Here is a 21,862-nt window from a genome sequence, read left to right as displayed (position 1 = left end):
ATTTTTGTGAGAAAGGAATCTCTTTAATGTCAAAGAATGTCAAGTCTTTACTGATAATGTGTACAGTTGGTGCGGTAGCTTGACTCTTTGTCAGTCAAAAGGGTCGGTATTTATTGCCTTCTGAGGTGGAAGCTTTGACCCTGCAATATGGATGTGACGTAATAACAGTAAATCAAAGTTGTAATTACGTGGTATCATATTTCAGGCATATAAGATAGAGCTTTAAGAATACTAAAAAATTAGAATTACTAATTTTCTATTAAATAAATTGAAGCCGTAAATAGGGATGTCATTTCATTATGAGGAATGCTACAATGCATTCTTCCCACCATCTCTTCACCTTGTCATCTTGATTTTTTCAAAAAAAAAAAAAAAAAAAAAAAGGCTGAGAGAGAAGAGATGGTGGGGAGATGGTGGGGAGAATGAAGAAAAGCATATCTCTTTCATTATTGAACAAAAGTTACAAATCCTAAGGGTCAAGAAGAAGTAATGTTACAAGTTTTTCTTATGTTCTTTCAAAAATGGTGTTTCTTAAAATTACCATTGAGCATGTAATTAATTATTATTGAATTTTGATCAAATTGTGATTTTAAAATTTACCTTATTTTTGGAGTGATACAAGGACTTCTAGAATTACTCTAAGCGAAGCTGCCAAAATGCTTGGAAATAAAAAGAGAATTGATCAAAATCATTTTTCATTCTCATTTTTTATTCATCTTTGTATGGTAAAAAGAAAAAATATTAAAATAATGTGTAACGTGCCTTAAAGATTCTCTTCATCTCAAAATGACAAGGTATTTCATGGTAAGAATTAGATTTTACGGTGTAAATGATGGAATAAGATTTTTTTTATTTCAAATAAAATAGGTAGTATTCATTTTATGGTTAGAATTTAAATACATGATATTATATTATTTAAATTTTTTTAAATAGATGTCAATATTAATTTTATATTTTAACCATAAAATGAATACTAGACAAGAATCTTATCCATAAATAATGTAATGCCATAAATATACGCTATCATGCTATTTAAAATTATATATATATATATATATATATATATATATATATATATATATATATATATATATATATTTTCATGTCAGATGCTCTGTTGTTGTATTTGAAGGTGTAACTAATATATATATATTTAAAAAACAATATATATATATATATATATATATATATATATATATATATATTGTTTTTTAAATATATAAATATTAGTTACACCTTCAAATACAACAACAGAGCATCTGACATGAAAATTGTGGGGGAGAATCTTTATCTTAAAAAAAAGGTTATGGCTTGTAGGTAGTTTTAGTTTTGGTTGGACCAAATCATTCAAGTCTTCCGGTTCCCGTTTTCCCGAATCAACGACTCCCATTTCCGTCGATGAATATGCATGATATGCCATAACAATCTCTAATCCAAGATCTCTCTCTATCTCTCTCTTCCAAGCTCTCCACGCAGCTGAGATACCACACGTTGAGAGAACAATGGGGAAGGTGTTGGTGGGTGCGGCGGTGATATGCGCGGCGGCAGTGTGCGCGGCTGCGGCGGCAGTGGTGGTTCACCGCAGAATGCGGAGTGCGGCGCGGTGGGCCAGGGTGACGGCCATAGTGAAGGATTTTGAGGAGAAATGTGGGACGTCCATTGAGAATCTGAAGCAGGTGGCTGATGCCATGAATTTGGAGATGCACAACGGACTTGCCTCTGATTCTGGAGATGCCACCAAGCTCAAGATGCTCATCAGCTATGTCGACAATCTCCCAACTGGGTATTCTTTTTTCTTTTGTATTTTTTTTTTTGTAATATCTCTGTAAAGCCTCCCTATGTGCGTTTCACTTGATCTATTTGGTCTTAATTTTATGTGGGCGCCTGTTGTTTGCGTCTATATTCATGTTGCATGTCTCATTTGGTCAATTTTTTGGTCGAATTGTATGTGGGTGTATTCCTTTTTCTTGGTTAAAGAATGTCGGTGTCTTTGTGTGTATGTGTATGTTGGTTGTGTTTATGTTTTTTGTATGTGTTTCTTTTGGCCATCGTCTATGTCGACAATCTCCCAGCATATTTGTGACGTTAGTTTAATGATTTTGACTTCATGAGTAGACAGCCCAATACAGAGTTTAATTTTAATCGGTTCTCTTTTTATGTTCTTTGTATTTCAGAAATGAGAAGGGACTGTTTTATGCATTAGACCTTGGAGGGACAAACTTCCGCGTGTTGAGGGTGCAATTGGGAGGGAAGGGCGGTGGTATTGTCAATCAAGAATTCGCCGAAGTGTCAATTCCTTCAGATTTGATGGTTGGAACTTCAGAGGTAAGTTGTTTGTGCTTAACAACCGTCTCACTAATTCAAGCTTATTTATGATAAAGATATCTGAAGTCACAAAAATTGTCTTGATTTCAGGCACTATTTGATTATATTGCGGCAGAACTTGCAAAATTTGTTGATCAAGAAGGAGAGGATTTTCAACTTCCCCCTGGTAGGCAGAGGGAACTTGGTTTTACCTTCTCATTTCCTGTGATGCAATCATCAATTGCTTCTGGGAACCTTATTAAGTGGACGAAAGGCTTCTCCATAGATGATACGGTTTACCCTAATTGCTTTGTCTCCTTTTAATGTTCTTGAATGCTTATTTCTTCATTTATGTGTACATATTGATTTCCTGGTATACTCCAATAAATTGAAGAATGTATGTGGTATTCCGTTGGCTATTTTTAATTAAATGTACAAGGAAATTATGGTGATAAGTCATTGATAATATTAATTTTTTTTGTTAAGTAATCACAAATTCACTTAACAAGTACACAAGGAGTATACGTGAGAGAAGTATTGATGTATTAATAAGAGATACAAGATTAAAAATAAAATGAAATACTTAGAAAGATACAATGAATGAGGTATTCTTTGGGCAACATGTAGAGTTTGCCATCAACTTAAATATCCAGACTTATCTCTACATATAATATCAACTTAGGTTGACAGCAAAGTAGTTACGTATGGTAGAGCAGTAGTTTTAGTAGAAATGTTGTGATTACTTTTTGATAAGTAGAAATGTTGTGATAACTGTTATTAAGGTAGTGGCAACTAAGCTCCTAAATTTTTTTTTTGGTACCTCCTTGAAACTGAAAATTTTCATTTTTGGTTGCTATTCATGGGAACCAGGCTTGGCCCCACTACCTTAGGAAAATGCAAGTTATGGTCCAAATATCGGTCAAAATGGTTCACTCTTTTCTTTTCTTTTTTTCTTTTTTTAACCTAAGAAAGTTAAAAGGGCGTAACTCTGGAATTCTCAACCTAAGAAAGTTAAAAGGGCGTAACTCTGGAATTGAGAACAGTTGACAGTTCAACTGCCTGGTCCAGTCTGGATTTTAAAATATAAGTTTAGATGCTTTGGATTTCCATTACCTAATGAACACATTTTATTATATGTTCGTAACTGTTTTATAAACTCTGTTGAGAGCACGAAATCCTTTCTCAATACACAAACGAGCAGTAGTCTTAATCATCTGCTTATAATCTGACATCAACCATTTTCTTTCAGATAAATTATTTTCCTGTTAAACTAGCAGTTGTTTTGGCGACACATGGATAGTTATAAGATGTTGAAACTTGGTGTTTCTGAGTTATGCAAGCATAAACATGTTTTTAAAGGGAAAAAAAATCCACTTTCATAGTATGTATGAAGTATTTTCCTGTTAAACAAGCAGTTGTTTAGGCGACACATGGATAGTCATAAGATATTGAGAACCTGGTGTTTCCGAGTTTTGCAAGCACAAACATGTTTTACTTTAAAGGGAAAAAAAAAAAATCCACTTTCATAGTATGTACTGTTGGTTGGCTTGTTAAATCTGATTTATAGATTTGACTAAGCATGGTTTCTTTTCTTTTTACCCTTCGTTCATCTTGCTTGACTTTTTGAATCGCTGGGTGAATAGGTAGGCCAAGACATTGTGGCAGAATTAACAAGAGCAATGGAGAGACGAGGTGTTGACATGCGTGTGTCAGCTTTGGTAAGTTAGAGTTGGTGGCTTCTTTACCAAAACACTAATATGACCTTCATGTTTAATTCTGGATGGAATCATACATGGTCTTTTGCAGGGAATTGCCATATTTTATTTCATATGTCAATTTGGTGTTGAATACTTTGAGATTATTATGTTTTCAATCTGGGCTCAATGTTCGGTGTTGATATTAGGTGAATGATACGGTTGGGACATTAGCTGGAGGTAGATATTCCAACAGGGATGTTGTTGCTGCTGTTATCTTGGGTACTGGAACGAATGCAGCATATGTTGAACATGCACAAGCAATTCCAAAATTGGACGGTCTTCTGCCTAAATCTGGAGAGATGGTTAGCAGTTTCTTAGTGGCTTTTATTTTATTTTCTAGTTCTTTTTATAAAATCTAAGTTCCTTGCCTGTTCTTGCATCTATAGGGTTGACAAAAATTATGTATGATTTAGAAATGCAAAAGGACCATAAAATGAACTCTAAAGACAGCTAATTTTTAATTGCAGGTTATCAACATGGAGTGGGGTAACTTTAGATCATCACATCTTCCATTAACAGAGTATGATCATGCACTGGATGCTGAAAGTTTGAACCCAGGTGAACAGGTGACTGTATTCTTACTTACTATTTAGTTGCACTAACCTTTGCTTTGCTAAGTGATGTTCCATTTTGTTTTTTCTTGAACTTTTGTTTTGGTACTTTCAGATTTTTGAGAAGATGATTTCTGGTATGTATTTGGGAGAAATTGTTCGCAGAGTTCTGTGCAGAATGGCTGAAGAAGCTTCCATATTTGGTGACACCATTCCACCAAAACTAAAAGTTCCGTTCATATTAAGGTAATGTCCAAAACTTACAGGTTAACTATTTTGCCATTGCTCATTATGTTCTGCTCTTTTTTGCTTTTGTCTTGGTTTTGCCTTTCCACTTGTTCATGTTTCTAAGGAATCACTTTTATTTGAGATCTTTTTAATGTTCATCAGCTTTACTATTTGGAACTGCTGTGCATTCTTTGCTACAAGCACATGTTTTAAGTCCAATTGCATCACTTGTCACCTAAAATATGTTAACTGCTGCTCAAATTCATATAGTAAATTCTTTGTTGTGTTCTAGGCTGTTGCCACTAATAAATCCAAATTTGAAATGGACCATTAGTGTTTGCCGAATTGTGAAAATGAGTTGGATAGCACCTCATGTTTTTAATAACTTGACCTGTAACCTTTTATTAAGCTTTGCCTTTAGTCCTAAATCTCAAAGATAGTTTTCCTTTTAATATTTAGAATTTTTTTTTTTTTTGAGTATTATCAAATAATATAAATTGTTTTTGTTATAGCTGTCAACTTGCCTAGTTTTGCTTAGGCAACAGCCTTGTTGGTGGCCCAGGCCTTAGTGATAAGTTAGTTATATTTGGTCCATTATAATTTTTCAACTGATATGGTTGCCCAGTTGTGGTCCATAATTGGTGTCGCATCTGTGACCTAATTAACATAATGCCTACATTTCACCCAGTGTCCATATTGTAATCTTCAAAAGTATTTTGGCGCGCGCTACTAAGTAATTAATGAATTTCATCAAGTGAACCATTGGCATGTAAAATTAATAACCTTTTATGATTTAGTGGCGGTTTACAGGCTTGAATGCCATCTCTCTCTCTCTCTCTCTCTCTCTCTCTAGCTTTGGGACTTTAGCCTTGGTCCATGGTATTGTATTCTTATGATCACATTTTTACTCTTTGGAATTTTTCTCCTGTTTCCTTCAGCAATATGACTACATTAGATTAATGAGCTCTGAAATATGCAGGACACCTGACATGTCCGCAATGCATCATGACACATCTTCTGATCTTAAAGTGGTTGATAACAAATTGAAGAATATTTTAGAGGTATATATTAATTTCACCCTTTTCTGTAGTTTCAATTAGTTGTCGAACCTTGTTGCTTTTTAGTTCAGGGAAAGTCAATTTGGACTGATATGATACGCTGCGTATTCTTTTAATTTTTGCAATTGGGTTCCTGGCTTTGTTGTCTAGAATCATGATTGAAACCCTCCTCCATTCCAATTCCTCTTCATGTTAACATATGGGACAACCGATGTAGAGAAAGGGTCCTTCATTTGCTGTGCATGTGATGAGGTCAAGAAGACTTCATTTTCAGTATCTGTGCAGCAGAGAGAGTGAGAGAGAGAGAGAGAGCTTTTGACCTATGTGATGAGGTCAAGAAACAATTTTTCAAAGTGGATGACCGATTTAGAGCCTGATGGCTCTTTCATTTACTGTGAGAGCTGTCAATGAAAGGAAGAGAAGAGTGACAGTGGTCTGTGCCTATGTGATGATCCCAAGAAGATTTAAGTTCTTATCCAAATCATTTGGGATAATCGATTTAGACTCTAGAGATGGCTCTGTCCATTGTTGTGTCACAGTTTGTACAGAATGAAGGATTTTCCATTGCTGGGAGGGGCGAAGAGAGAGAGATATTCAGATTTAACACCCTTAATTGATGGCGAGATATCCATGTATTATATGCTGAACTGCTGTTATAAGTTTTTGCAATTGACTTATTTGCATATTATTTATTTCAGATACCCGATACCTCGCTTGAAATAAGGGAAGTCGTCGTTGAGCTCTGCAACATTGTTGCAACACGTGGGGCTCGTCTTGCTGCTGCTGGGATCATGGGCATCCTGATGAAATTGGGAAGAGACATAATCAATGATGGGGAGAAACAGAGGACAGTGGTAGCCTTGGATGGTGGATTATACGAGCATTACACTGAATACAGAAAGTGCTTGGAGAATACCTTAAAAGAATTGCTCGGAGAAGAAGTCTCACAAAGCATTGTCATTGAGCACTCCAATGACGGGTCAGGTATCGGAGCCGCTCTTCTTGCCGCCTCTCACTCACAGTACCTTGAACTCGACGAGTCCTGAGAATGGCCAGGTCCGAATCATTGAGGTTTTTTACTTTTTAAGTAAATTTTCGCATTATTATCTTGCCCCTTCTTTCTGGAACCAAACCATTGGTGACCTCTTCCACTTTTATAACAATAATGGCTTCCACCTTGCTTGTGTGAATCATTAGCCTATGGCTTTCCAGAACATGTAAAAGAGGTGGACTGAATGTATAAAAGCAGGACCTGGAAGCGGCCAAGCTCTTCCGCTTCGGCCTGCAATCTTACTCTTATTCTTTTGTTCAAAATACCGGATTCTTTCTTCTTCTTCTTCTTCTTGATTGAAATTAATTGTTTGTTATCGTTGGAGCTAAGCATTTACGTGAAAGACTACTTACAATTACACAGCTTATCCACAGCCTCATAAATAGGCACAAAAACAAAACCCCAAATAAAATGTGGAAGAAAAAAAAACTACAGACTAATGTACCCATAATTCATTATATTCAGTATCAAAATTGAAGAGTAAAAGTAATATCTTGACACGTCACATGGTAATATATGATTGTATGAATGCAATATTGCAGGTATTGGCATTGGTACATAATTTTTTCTCCAAAAAGCAGAGGGTGGGAAACTCGTAGAGCCTCCGCGAGAGAGGAACCTCCTAACCCGAACAGAAAAATACATATTCAAGCAACTTGCTCGAGCAGTAAGCCTCTTGCTCGGGGTAGAAAAGTGGCCCCACAAACGCCTCTCTCATATCTCTTGTCTAATTTCAAAGGGTTGGAAGAATTTCCGAAGATGTTCAATTATAAGGAATCTCGATCCCGATCCCCCTAATGAGAATCGATCCCCTTAATGAGAATTCTCTGCAATCCACATACGACAGTCCCTTTAAAGTGAGACCTGTCTTAGTTTTCGCACCTAAGTTAGGCAGCTCTCAACGACAATGACCCTTCAATCCTCCCCAAATATTGTACCCACTTTTGTTAGTTGCTGCTGCTCGTGTCCATTGCCTACAATAAAAAAAGCTCAAACAAATCCAAAGCATTCAATCTGGTCATGTTCTCGAGTTCATAAAGAATGTCTAACAAGCATCTTTGTTTGTTTGGGATAATTGTTGGCAAGAAAAATGAGAATGAGGATCAAAATTCGATGGCATCACTATCGATGGTCTACTAGGGGAGGACTTTGGTCCACCCTTTTGAACAAAAGGAGTATAAAATGTTTTTTACTTTCTCCCCACCCAAAGCCGAAAGGAACCTTTGCCTTTGAATTGTGGCATCAATTGAAATCCAAAAAGAGTAAAAAGTTTAGGGGCTTTACACCCCATCATTGTTTAATCTGTTTAATCTGTAGGAGCCTTTATTCATTACTATTACATCTTCATCTTCCTCATTCTTACAAACTCTTATGGGTATCAATTTTTTCTATCAAGAAATGTATGATGTAAAGCTTATTCATGAGTATTTTTCAAGCAAACTTGAATTTATTCACAAGTTGGCCAATTAACTTATTCATTATTTGTTTTTTTGCTAATTATTATTATTATTATTTATTTAACTATTATTAAGATTTTATCATTTGAGATGATTAAATATATTGCTTTTTTCTATAAACATAAAAAATGTATTCACTCTAACTTCATACTTGTAATAAATTATATATCTATTTATATCATATCTAAATAACCTTATCTAAAATCTTAAAAGATACAATTTCAAGTCTATTTAAACACATTTATATCAAGACTTAATCACAAAATTTCAAACTATATCTTCACTTCAAAATTAAAAACAATAATAAAAATAAACTTTAACAGTATGCAAGTTTTACGCTTTGAATTATAGAAGTTGAACCGAATTAATGAGTCAAACTGTCGAAGTCAGTTGTTGTTCAATGTTCATGTACAATTCCCTTCATCAACAGTCAAAATCACCACCCACGACCATTGCCAGCTCAAACACCAAGTACACCCCTTTTTGTGGTCCTTCAAAATGATTTAGAAAAAACGCTGCTTTTAGGTCATATATGCTTTTATGATTTTCAATGGCCCTTTTCTTTTTTTTCTTCTCTCCATTAAAAAGTCAAGAGGAGAGAATGAATAGAAGATAAGAATGGGAAATCTTTTATTACTCTTAATCCGAATAGAAGAAAGAAAGAATGAGAGATCTTGTTAAAATGCTTCTAAAAACAAAGATTAAAAAGGGCCCATTTAGGCAAGGAAAGGAAGTAACAACACTCATGATTTAAGACGTTTGTCCCACTTTTGTATAAACCAGAGAAGTAAATACAAACCAAAAATATCACAAGTTTAATTGTTACTCAACACTGCATATCATATCATCAGAACAAACATTTGTCTGGCTGTTTTTAACTTTCTACAAAAGCCAAAGAGGGATATAAAAGACGAACAAAAGGAGGAAGAAGTCTCTCAACAGAAACAAAAACCATCCATGAAACATCAGAGGCACTTGGGGACTTGTGAGCTGAAACTTGGTTCTTTCTTTTCTTGATCACCAACGAGAAAAATATGCACCAAAATGTCAAATGGAAACAGAAATCAGGAGAAACATCTCACTTCATTGCAGAGTCAAATTGCACCTTCTCTTGCTTGCTGCAAACTGAACAACAACACCCAACTCCATCAAATCTTCATTCCTCAATCAATCAAAGCAGCCATAAGGCCCATAAATGTAAAGTCAGGAAATGAAAACTTACTGCTGAGTGCAGAAAGTTCAGAGCTCTTCAACACACGCAGCCTCTTCACAGTAGACACAAACATGCTGTAAATTAAACATATATTAATAAACAAAGACAGGCTATCATCATAGGTGTGAGACAAGGAATCCAATGTACAGTTTTACAGGGCATATTAAACAAAATAAAGTCCTATAAAAAAAATGGGTGTTTGTGTGCTGTAGGCTCAATTACTAAAAGGCTTGGAATATAACACAGGACAGAATAATGTATAATAAATGATCAGAATTGCATCAGATCCACAGTGATAAGATGCTTACTGCCACGGGACATCCCCAACCAGCATCCTGTCTCCTTCATTATCCTCATAAACGAGAGTATACTCGCCACTTCCATCCAATAAACCTGTAATCGCTTTCTCTTCCTCTTGCTTCTTCTGGTGGACTCCACCAGCACAGGAATCTCTTTGAGCTAAACATGTAGTAAGCAAACGACAAACAAAATGAGAAACATTTATTTGTGAATATACATAGGACAAATAATTTAGAAAAATTAAACCCAGAAACTAATTAATAATGATAATAATTATTAGAGGAGAACCCTTTAATGTTCACTCCCTCACTTGCCCCCCAACCCCCCACTCTTTCTCTTCCTTCTCTCTCTGTTCCATATGCATGCATTAAAAAAATTGTTTGAAAAAGAGAAATTTGACCATATGGGTTAGCTACCTAGTAGAATTTATGGTGACAAAGACTATGAATACCATATGTTTATCGACAACAGTAGCTATCATACCGAAATTATGTTGAAAAAGTGGAGATATTGAAAATTAATTTAATTCCCCCACTACCCCCTATCTCTCTCAATCATATGAAACAAAAATAAATACATGTAAAACGATTCACTAATAGTATCTGACCCACCCACCAACCCACCCCACCCACAAACGAATTCACTCGATTGGAATATTAATTACATGAAAGCCAGAAAAAAAATTATGTAGAGAACCTGCAAGCAGGCCCCTGAAGAGTTCATCAACAGCAGAGGAGAGTTTCTCATAGGTGTCATATGCCTTGAGATCCACTTTTCTCCCAATAGGTACTCCATCCATGTTGATCTTCACGAACAGGCCTTTGCCGCAAATTTCAACCGGTTTTATAGCAGCAGTCTCGTCTGGGGCCGCATTTTGCGACTCTGGAGCTGGTTTTGAAGAGCTGCTGCTCGCAAGATTCTTCCTGAATGAACGAATTGGAGGCCACCCCACCACTGGAGCTGGAGCAGTCCTGTTTTTGGGGAGACATTTAAGTTAAAATAAGACAGAGGAGAGACACACAGTAAAGCTAATACACGCTAAGAATATAGAGCTTAATCATTTTTCAAAAGGAGGTACCAAAATTCAACTACTTTGAAGTTTTTTCACTCAAATAGCTACAAGCCTACAACAAGTACTGTAAAAATTCTCATAAGCATATATAATCCACAACCCCTGAACAAGTCACGTTCATAATATATGGTGTACTGTATTTTTTTTTTTTTCCTTCTATAGGGGGTATACAAAATTCAAGAAAATATAGCCAAAATAGCAAGAGGAAAGAAAAAAAGGCCGAGACTTAAAAATTATAATTTTTTTAAAAAAAAAGTAACAGAGAGAGAGGAAAAATGGGAACAATTTAACTGTTGCATTTCAAATGAATTATATATGGGTAAAATATAAATATAGTTCGAGGCAATAGATCCATTATACATTAGAAAACAAAGAATTGGAGCAATTATGCATGGACCACCCAAATCTAACAACGTGACCAGTGAGTGAATATCCTCTGTCAAAAAGATTAAAATAAATGAAAATAAGAGAGGAAAAGCTGGAGAACCTTTTCTGAGAACTGTTGGGAACAGCTGTCTTCGCAGAAGATGGTGAAAATGTTTTCTTCTCTGCACTCTGCAAGTCGACCACTTTAGTGCAACAAGGCTGTGATGCTTCCTGAGGGGTTGAAGGGAACTGAAGAAATGGAGCTTTTGTCTGCTGCTGACTGTGCTGGGTCTTCCCCTGATAAGCTGAAGAAGACCATGGAGATGAGAAAACAGTGCTTCCATTGCTGTTATTGTTGATGCTTGTGTTATGGTTCATGGAAGCCATGGGAGAGAAGTAGGCAAGAGAGAGCAGAGACTCATCTCTGTCTCTATGGTTTGTCTTTGTGTTATCTTTCATAGACCAGTCCTCGCCAGGTGGAGCAAGCCTAAGCTCCAACTTTTTCTCCTCTGAAAGGCCATGCCTTCTTTCTCCGTCTCTGTTCCTAAGCCACTCTCCCTGTTTGGGAATCAAATCCAACAGCTGAGGACATACCTCATTTCTTGAAGATCCCTCCATCGGTAAATCACCTTTTCTCAACTACTTAGTCAATCAGAAGCAAGAAGATTTCAACTGGGAAATGAAAAATATGCAAAAAGTTAACAGAAGCAAACTACATAAAGAGTATTCAACATAGAAAAGAAAAAAAAAAAGTTACTTGACTTGAAGCAACAGTTTTGAACAAAGGGAACAAATGGAAAAACCAAAAGAGAGGGAAGCTTGTTTACATACCCTAAGAGGTTAACCAGAACTCAAAACCAAGAAGACCCACATCCTAGAATCTTCGAAAAAAAAAAAAACAGTTCTTTTGGCCTCTGAATCGAAAATCCGGAGAGAAAATGTTCCAAGCAAGAAAACAAAGGGAAACTAAGAAACACCCATGAAAATCCTTGAAAGTTTGAGACCAACACCCCGAGACTTAAACGTAAAGCACAATATTTTAAGAGCTCAACAGAAACCCCACCAAAGGGAAAGAAAACCCAATAAGAATAACAACCCGAAAGCAAAGATGGAGATTTGAGGGAGCTATAATAGCATGGGATTGATATCTGGCTTTCTTTTTAAAAGCTTTTTTTTTTTTTTTTTGCACGCTTAGTGGGTTCTCTCTCTCTCTCTCTCTTTTTCTTTCTACGGACTTGATATATAGAGGTTTACAGACGGTGATTTGGAAGAGGCGAAAAAAGAGACACGGGATGAAAGAACCAGAGAGATTCCCTTCACTCTTGAGCACAAAACAGGAAACGGAATTAGACCATCACGCACGCAACCAGAGCCCCTATAAAACGTTAGGTCGTTCAGCTCAGGAAGCAACAAAGCGTGCTGTGCTAGCTACAATATCCCAAACATCTCCCTTTATTGGAGTCCTGCTCCTGTCTATGAGAGAGACAAAGTAAACACATTCTCTTGCTGCAAAAGTCACTCCCCACTTGTTAAGTCCATCCTAATTAAGCCCTTAATATCACAATTAAAATAGGGTTACAGTAAAAATTAATATTTTTATACTCTAAATGCTAACTTTTAGTTACATTATTTGATCAAATTCTATTAATATCATATAGCAATTTAATAATATGGTTGTTCTTCACACAAAATTCAAAAACTTTATAGTTATTAGTGTCAAAGTCAGTGTGGTTAAGTAGAAGATAAATAAAGTCACTTAGATTAAGATTGAGACATTTAAGGCTTAATTCAACTCGGGTTGCTTTTCAGGAGTCGAGAAAGGATCGATGGGATGGTTTGATAATTATTTTTATTTTATTGGGGAGAGAGAGAAAACTGAAAAGTGGATAGAGAGAGGATTTGCATGATCCATTTTGGCAGGGCTTGTGCAATAAAAACATGCAGATCCCATGATCTTGTCTGCCCTCTATCTCCGTCCAATTATTCCAATATGTGTAAGAGTTAGGATTCAAAGAGGTCTCCCACATTAACATGGGGTGTAAAATCTCAAGATTTACAGGATTACAGCCGTTGGATCATTAGATTTTCCTCTAGATTTGAGCTGAATAGGCCTAATATGACACAAAGCTCAAGAGAACTCTGACCCCAACAGCTTAAAGGGGACCTTCTTTGTTGCTTTTGTATGGAATCATAACTCCGCCCGTACGCTTAGTTACCGTTTTGTATTACTCGGGAAAAACTCGTCTCACCCTTTTTTTTACATGAACAATCCAGCTTTCAGGTGGCTCACCAAACATTGAACAATGCGACCGCACGGTTGCCCTCGTACTTCAAATTTCGGCTTCTTTCAACAAAATTTACCCAACAATAAATAAATAAATATTTTCAGAGACAGACAGAGACAGGAAAATCAATTTATGGTATATATATATATATATAGTTGTCGAAATTTAGAGGTGAATGAACCTAACATGTGGTGTGGGCGTGTGGCATTCATAAATGGACTGTTTCTAGTCAACTCAATCGGGCATGGTCTCTTGTTTTTTTATCACATATATATCTTGTTAATATTGAATTGTCAAATAGACAAACCCCACCTCCCCACGTGTGAACAAATGAATAAATAAGTTTGGAATGTGTTATTTTCATAAGGGTGACACTGATTATTCAGGCATTCAACAACAAATATATAAATACATTAAAAAGTTTATTGATTTTCTCAATATATCTCTATGAACGACAGTTGCATTCTCTTTATGTAGAAATCATGTCAAACTATGCAACATGCATGATTGAAAATGCCATCATACATGGGTGGGTTTGGTATTCAATGTTCATGGTTACGAAGAAAATCCACTGAAATTTTCATTTCCATTTCCACAGGTTACAATATTATATCTCTTATTTTCTTTTATAATAAGTTTTTTGTGTGGTGTTATAGGAAAATGGTTTTTATTTGGTTTTAATAGGCCTGATTTGTCTTTAAGAAATAGCTCAATTGGCTGAAATCACGTTTAATAAAACAGAAGTCACTAGTTTAAATTTTCCTTCCTCTTATATACAGTCATGTGTAAAAAAAAAAAAAAAAATAGGCATGTTTTAGCAAATGCCAAATACCACTTTCTAAAGACCCAATTTATTATTTAATGTTTATGACGTAAAAATAGGATCAAAGATAAATCATAAAACGAGGATAATTTTTTTTTTTCTTTTTTCAAGTTTTTTTTAGAATAAATTTCAATTTGCCGATTTCCCTTGTCGTGTCAAAAGAAGCATAAAACTCGGCGATTTGACAATTACATTATAGTATATATGTCTTAACCAGAGTGTCAAGTAACCGGACCAGGAAGGTTAACCTCGAACAGGTGACCAGGGGTGAGCCCCGGTCGGCTGGTCTGGTTGGATACTGGGAAACGCATCATACTAGCCTGGGCATGTCTAATATAGGACTGCGGGACACGTGTCGGTGTAGAGAAAACTCTTTACTTTACGTGGGCCCCCTCAAGAGGGGGTCACTGTCGTCTCTCTCCCTCGCGTGATACCTTTGGCCTCCGACCACCCAACATGCTCGACCTTTAACGCCCTCTTTTGCGAGTCGGCGGAAATTATTACGTACGGTAGGTCGTATGATAGTGCTTTTACGTTCTGTTCTAAAATTAATTGGACTCAACTACCCGCACTTTCACTTGGAGCGCGTTGAGCGAGTGACAGTATGAATATCTGAGCCGCTTGTCCTGCTCCATTTTTATATCCCAACAAAAACATAAGAAAATGCCGCTATGACTCAAATTCAAACGTTGGATTTTAAAGTTCTCATAGGAGAATATTACACATATTAAAATATAAGCTTAATTTAAAAGCTTCTAATAGATTTGATCCAATAATATTATTATTATATAACTATTTATTTTTGTTATGACTATTAAAAAATTTCTTAGCAATAATCGTGGGCAAATGGTGGGGGGAAATTTTACTAAGGACACCAAAACTTTCACCCGTTTTGAAATATCTCTTGAACTTCAAAATCTCTCAATTTAGTCTCCCTGAACTTTCAATTGCTCTCAATTTGGACCCTTTCGTTAATTTTAGCCGTTAAAAATTCAAAAAAAGACCAAAATATCACTGATTTTTGTTTTTTTTTTAAAATAAAAAAACGTTTTAGAAGTTGAAATTTTATACAAAAGTCAGGGGTATAAACGTCATGTAACGTTTAAAATCTGACGGAGGGGTCCAAATTGAAAGCAATTAAAAGTTCAGGAGACTAAATTGAGAGATTTTGAAGTTCATGAGGGGTATTTCAAAACGAGTGAAAATTTGGAGGTCCTTAGTGAAGTTTAAAAAAAAAAAAAAAAAAAAAAAAAAATTGCTCGGCTAACATCTTCAACAAAAATGATTTTTTTATTTTTATTTTTATTTTTTTTGGATAAAGCGATATAATTTTTTTTTCCTTCATGTTTGTCTATTTTTTCCCTCACATACTAATAAAGAAATTCTTGACAATGACATATAGCAAGAACAGAAAATGCTCCCGGTGGGAGCGACGTCGTCACTGGGAATGGCGTGTTTTTTTACTGTTATTTTGATTATATATTTTCATTTTTGCCTTTGAATAAAACAAGTTTACTGTTGCTCTGGCTACAATAGGTTTTGAATTTGTTATTTTCTTAGGTTTTGCTTAAGAATAATAAAACTGTTTTTAGTAGGTCTTTTGTTTATTCTAGTTCTTTTTTTAGAGTAAGCTATTGACTAATAACGTAAGAGTTGTCAAGTTTATGAATGAATTATCATTGTTGAAAGAGGCAACGATTAGAGGCATGATTCATCGATTTATGTTGCATATCTATATACTGATTGTGATAATGACATTTTTAAAGTGTTTTTGTAATAGTCCTAAAAGCTATTAGGTATATCATAGATAGTGTTAGGGGCGTAGAGTTTTCAACTTGTATCGCATTTTACTCCAAATTAATTTTATATCGACGAAAATAACTCATTTGTTAAATAATAATAATAATAATAAGAAACCAACCCTATTGGCAATGTAGTTGGTTTGTCAAATCATTTTTATGAGAATTCAAATAGTTCGTACAAACTTACCAAAAAAAAAAAAAAAATTTACTCCCAATTAATTTTATATCAATGAAAATAACCCATTTGTTAAATAATAATAAGAAGAAGAAGAAACCAACCCTTATTGGCAATGTAGTTGGTTTGTCAAATCATTTTTATGAGAATTCAAATAGTTCGTACAAACTTACCCAAAAAAAAAAATAATACGCTTTTATGTCTTTGGTGAGCCACACTTTTACTAACTATCTATACTTTTTTTTTTTATTTGTTGAAAAGACTAATTATCTATACTTGCTACATACATGAGTGATCATAGAATTTGGTAATATCAGCACATAATGGCATCAATAGTAAGTTTTTTTTTTTTTGCCCGATCAATAGTAAGTTATTGAGCATCGATCCTACATCTAAAATCATAATCAAAAGTTGCCGTGATAAAAAAATAAATAAATAAAAAAATAAAAAATAAAAAATAAAAACCACAATTTTGGTAAAATAATACTAAATAATAACACGCAAAAACACTAAAATTTACATAGTTTTTTCAATGCAAAGTACTTGCACATGCATAAGTGATCACGGATAAATTTATTATGAAAAATGTAATACAAAATATTGAAGAAAAAATTATTCATAACACTCAAATCTCACTATCGTTCAAAAGAGATTTTTTTTTTTCTCAAATGAGAAAACAAAGTGACAATTTTCTCTTTTTTTGAGACAAACGACATCTTCATCTTTAGAACACTCAATTCTCATTATCGTTCAAAAGAGATTTTTTCTCAAATGAGAAAACAATTAAAGTAACAATTTTCTATTTTGTTCATCTTTAATTTTTTTTTTTTTTTTTTGTTACATAGAAATCAATATCATACCAATATTTCTACTCGATGGAGCGTTTTGGTATATATGATTATTTGATTAGACATTTTGCACAGGAATTCAAAATGCATTGTGCATGATTTTATCGGCCAATCAATATAATTGGTTCGTCAATTAATTACATAATATTTATGAGAATTTAACCTGCTTTTGTACCAAGAGGACCACACTATTACCGACCATCTATGCTATACATGAATGACATCCTAATTTGGAAAGCATGGCCAGCACATAATGCCATCAATACTAAATTACCCAATGCACTTTATCGAAAATCATAACCAAAGTTAGGTGTCTTATTAATTGCAGTCTCATCTTATAATTTATTACAAGGTGTGATACAGTCACAACTTAAACTCAACTTTGACCCAACTTCTAAACCAAATTTCTCTCTCTCTCTCTCTCTCCTCCAGATGCAATTTTTTTTTTTTAAAAAAAAAAACTTAAGAGAAAAGTTGGGCCAAAATTGGGTTTAAGTTGTGCCTTTATCATTTTCCATTACAAAGATGTCACTGAGCAGCACTTTTTTTGGATGAATTTTGAAGAAAAAAATGTTGTTCCTAACACTCTCTTTGAGTGTTTTAATCACACCATTTATGTGAGATTGATTTAATCACACTCTGTATATGAGTATGTTGTTAATAAATCGCTAAATAAAATATGTTATCGATTTTTAATGTGGCTTGTTAATCAATAAGCACGATATTTTGACCACAAAACTTGGTGCAAATTATGTTATTATACTTTGTCTAAAATAAATAAAAAATATCGAAATATAAATAAACATTTAAATTACCATTCGTACTAAATACTTATTTGAAGTCATGTGCAACTTATAATTCATTGATCTATAAATATCATTTGTCCAAATTAGTTGGGCTTTTGTACTTTTTAACCATATAAAAATCTAACTATAATTATTTTTGCCCTCTGACCGGATTAATTGCCCTTCGATCCATGTGGGTGGAATACAATCGGACACAAATTTTCTTAAAATTGATTTGACGGAAATTTTTTTCGACCTATTTGATAAGTGACAAGTATTATTTAACATTTTTAAATTTTTAAAAAATTCGTGTTAAAATATTTTTTTAAAGAAATGTGAGATATAACACTTGACACTTATTAAATTAAAACCAATTTAGAAAAAAAATTTGTCTTTACTTTTTTTTTTTTTTTTTGACATGTCCGCACAATAGGGGGGAGAGAGATTCAAACTAATAACCTACACTTCATTAGGCATGGTCTTTGCTGATTAAGCTATCTCTTGAGGACAATTTCTGGCCATAGTAATATGGATCTAAGTTTTTTTTTTTTTTTTTTTTTGGTAACAATATGGATCTAAGTATTAATTGCTCTTTAGTCCATACCAAAACCAATTTAGAAAAAACCAAGTATTAATTGCTCTTTAGTCCATTGGATCAAATACTTTGCGTTCCACAGTATTTAATGTTACAACATCATAAATACGTAGTAATAATAAAAAAATGTTTTGATAATTGAGATTTGCTCAATGGGTTTAATAATTGGGACATCAAATATGTAATTCGTAACGCCAATTGTGCCGCTCACCATATTGCAAAAATGGCGGCAAACATGGGTATAGAAAAAGGATGGTTGGAAGAAATTTCTGATTATATTTCGGAGATCATCCGAGAAGAGCAATATGCAACTATTTGATTGATTGATTAATAGAGCCTTGAATGGTCTTTTAAAAAAAAAAAAAAGGTTGTAATCTTGCGATCCGTGCAGTAACCTGAGAAAGAGGGCAGAGGACAGACAATTATCAAGAATCAGGAGCCGTAGATATGAGAGTGGACGGTGATGAACAACCCGTGCCGTAAATGTCATATCAAAAGAAAAACTTTATGATAGGAGGTCGTATTGGCAATGATGCCTTTGTCCCGCAGCATGATAAATGTATTGGAAGTCAGACAAGGCGCACTTACAGGCTGCGAGTCCTATCGTGGGGGTCAGATTGATGGGATAATCTGGACCCTCTGATTCATCGGTTTTTCTTTTAATGCTTTTTGTGAGTTGCGTGGGGGTCAAGCTCTAGACCCCTGTTTTACGTGGCACTTGAAAGGTGGTGTTTGGACGGTTTGTGAAATATCGTCAGAAATAACTCTTTTTCTTTGTCCAAGTCTCAACAGCTTTGACTCGGGAACCAAACAAAGAATATTATATATATATATATATATATATATATATCTCTTATGGAAACTAATTCGTGTAAGAAATAAACAAAAAAACAAATATATATGTTGAAGACGTGTTTTTTTTTTTTTTTTTGGAAGAAAAAGATGTGTATTCTTTTGGATAAGTTTTCTTTTAAAATTCTTCCTGTCTAACTTAATAGACTTAATTGAAAGAAATTATTCTGACCCAAAAAAAACTTTTCCGATTCGATATTAAGAGCATTTCTAGCCAATGCTCTAAAACTTTGTATATTTAATTAATATAAGGCAAAAATCACTTTTAGCTGCTTATTTTTTTAATTTAAAATAAATATTTTGTTTTTTTATTAGTACTTTCAGGTAAGTACTGGTCTTAGATATATATTATTTTATAAAAAAGAGGTGAGACAAACAATGATTTTTTATAATAATAATATACACCTAAATCAGGAAAACAAATAGTATTTTCCTTAACAAAATCTCATGTCCACTATTTTGATTTTACTATTTTGATTTTAAAAAATAAAGTATGCATAGCTTTATGATTGAAAAATAAAGTATGATTAAAAAATAAGAGGAAAATATAAAAAAGCCTCTTAAACTAGTAGTCGTTTGCAATATAACTCTATAATGTTCAAAATGTACTAAAGTAACCCAATAAAGTTCAAACATGTGGCAAAATGACCACTCCGTTAGTCAGCCCTATCAATTTAGATGAAAAATTAATCACATGCCATCCAGGTGAGTATTTTTGACTTGATCTACCTAAAATGCCCTTATGGGAAACTGTAAAATATCTTTAACCCATCATTGACACGCGTAAGACATTAAGAAGGATGAACAACTAATTACAAAAATGTCATGTGTTTGGATTGAAGAGTCCCTATCTGTGGTGGTTATCCTTAGTAGAAGATTTATTGGATACAATAAATACAAGGTACAAAAAGCATTAACAAATCATTTTACTTCATTATGAAATTAGGGATTTCAAAATTAAGAGTTTTGCAAAATTAGGAATTTTGTAGTTATAATTTATATGCGGATTAATTTTTAAGGTTGTTGTGAGATTGTGGATTCCGTGTTGTGGATTTAGGGTTGCCGAGAAATTGTGGATTTTGGGCTTTTTTTTTTTTTTCAAAATTGTGGATTTCAAAATTATATATTTTGTGTTGTAGATTTAGGGCTAAGGTTTTAGTGAACTTGTGTTTTATTGCAAAATTTGTAGTATATTAATATTGACATAATTGATAGTTAATTCTCCTTTGTGAAATATGCAGAAAGAAGGTGATCGTAGTTGTGATTATTTTATCTGGGTTGACAAAGAAGCTATGCTCCCTATATCAAAGTTCAATGCCCAAATAACTTAGTAGAAGAAGAGTTTTTGATATTGAACTGGTCAAATTAACGCTGCAAATTGATGTTGAAAAGTGCAAAAACAATAGCATGAAAAAAAAAACTTAAAGATGTCATTGGCCACTTGTTTGATTTTAGCAATTTTGTTGTTGTGTTGTCGTGGTAGTGAGAAGGAGAAATATCATTACACTGTTAGTAGGGTAATGTTGCCGTGAAGTCCCTTATCTAATTCACTATTAGTTTATGGACCTGTTTATTTAGTGGCTTATCTTAAAGTGCAAAAACAATGTTGCCGTGAAGTCTCTTATCTAATGTACTACTTTTGTGCTATTAGTGAAGCACATATTGTAATGTAAATTTGTTTTGAACCTCTCTTGTTCTTGCAACTATTAGTTTATGGACTTGTTTATTTAGTGGCTTGTCTTAAATTTTAATTTGTTAATATGGTATCCAAGACCTTGATATTTGACAACTTAAACCAATTCCTCCTTGATTGTATCCATCTGCTTAACAATTTAACCAAAACTCATCATACCCCAAGTCACTTATTTGACAACTTTATATTTGACAACCTACCTTGATATTTGACAACTTTTCAAAAAATGAGAGTATGCTAGAAGCCATTAAATTTAAAGACAATGCATTAATACTCATAACAATAACTGCCATAACAATACATATCTTTATATTTGACAACTTGGTCATTTCTAACCATACATTTATACTTGACAACTTTCCAAAAATTGGAGTATGGTACAATGCATTAATACTCATAACCAAAAATGTCATATCAATGAGAGGGACTTCTTTTTTGGTAGAAACTTCTTTCCTTTCATTTCATTTCATTTCATATCAATGAGAGGGATTTAGATACACCTATTACACAAAAGTCACATTTTGTGCCACCAATCAAAAGCTGACCAATCAGCCATTTTCATTAAACGTATACTTAAAACAAACACACCAAATTACAATCTATATGAAATAAAAAAATTATTATTATTATTTTTTTTTTTTTAAAAA

At 33.9% G+C, this 21,862-nt stretch overlaps 2 protein-coding genes across 2 annotated transcripts; one reads left to right on the top strand and one right to left on the bottom strand.

The window, feature by feature from the left end:
• The first annotated feature begins 1,271 nt into the window (after positions 1-1,271).
• Positions 1,272-7,229, top strand: LOC132186420 (hexokinase-1). The gene is made up of 9 exons (XM_059600391.2): positions 1,272-1,783; positions 2,175-2,325; positions 2,416-2,598; positions 3,948-4,022; positions 4,208-4,363; positions 4,529-4,627; positions 4,728-4,858; positions 5,820-5,901; positions 6,597-7,229. Exons 1-9 carry the CDS (start codon positions 1,503-1,505, stop codon positions 6,942-6,944), a joined length of 1,506 nt encoding a protein of 501 aa, XP_059456374.2. The 5' UTR covers positions 1,272-1,502; the 3' UTR covers positions 6,945-7,229.
• Positions 7,230-9,152: 1,923 nt separating this feature from the next.
• On the bottom strand, positions 9,153-12,796 carry LOC132187278 (auxin-responsive protein IAA26). The gene is made up of 6 exons (XM_059601542.2): positions 12,189-12,796; positions 11,479-12,029; positions 10,616-10,890; positions 9,928-10,078; positions 9,629-9,693; positions 9,153-9,531 (listed from the first exon to the last, which is right to left on the bottom strand). The coding sequence occupies exons 2-6, from the start codon at positions 11,973-11,975 to the stop codon at positions 9,485-9,487; spliced, it is 1,035 nt and encodes a 344-aa protein (XP_059457525.2). The 5' UTR covers positions 11,976-12,029; positions 12,189-12,796; the 3' UTR covers positions 9,153-9,484.
• Between the last annotated feature and the right edge of the window lie 9,066 nt (positions 12,797-21,862).

The sequence above is a fragment of the Corylus avellana genome, chromosome 6 (assembly GCF_965113065.1).
Source record: "Corylus avellana chromosome 6, dhCorAvel1.hap1.2, whole genome shotgun sequence".
Taxonomy (NCBI): Eukaryota; Viridiplantae; Streptophyta; class Magnoliopsida; order Fagales; family Betulaceae; genus Corylus; species Corylus avellana.
The sequence above is the reverse complement of the archived record's forward strand: the minus strand, read 5'-3'. Positions and strand labels throughout refer to the sequence as shown.

What these genes read in the sequence shown, in the direction of transcription:
- LOC132186420 (XM_059600391.2), top strand. Translation starts at nt 1,503, where the DNA reads ATGGGGAAGGTGTTGGTGGGTGCGGCGGTGATATGCGCGGCGGCAGTG. An exon ending in TGATGGTTGGAACTTCAGAG is followed by an intron (nt 2,326 to 2,415) that starts GTAAGTTGTTTG and finishes TCTTGATTTCAG; the next exon opens with GCACTATTTGATTATATTGC. An exon ending in TGCCTAAATCTGGAGAGATG is followed by an intron (nt 4,364 to 4,528) that starts GTTAGCAGTTTC and finishes TTTTAATTGCAG; the next exon opens with GTTATCAACATGGAGTGGGG.
- LOC132187278 (XM_059601542.2), bottom strand. Translation starts at nt 11,975, where the DNA reads ATGGAGGGATCTTCAAGAAATGAGGTATGTCCTCAGCTGTTGGATTTG. An exon ending in CTTCAGGGGCCTGCTTGCAG is followed by an intron (nt 10,079 to 10,615) that starts GTTCTCTACATA and finishes CTACATGTTTAG; the next exon opens with CTCAAAGAGATTCCTGTGCT. An exon ending in GTTGGGGATGTCCCGTGGCA is followed by an intron (nt 9,694 to 9,927) that starts GTAAGCATCTTA and finishes TTTAATTTACAG; the next exon opens with CATGTTTGTGTCTACTGTGA.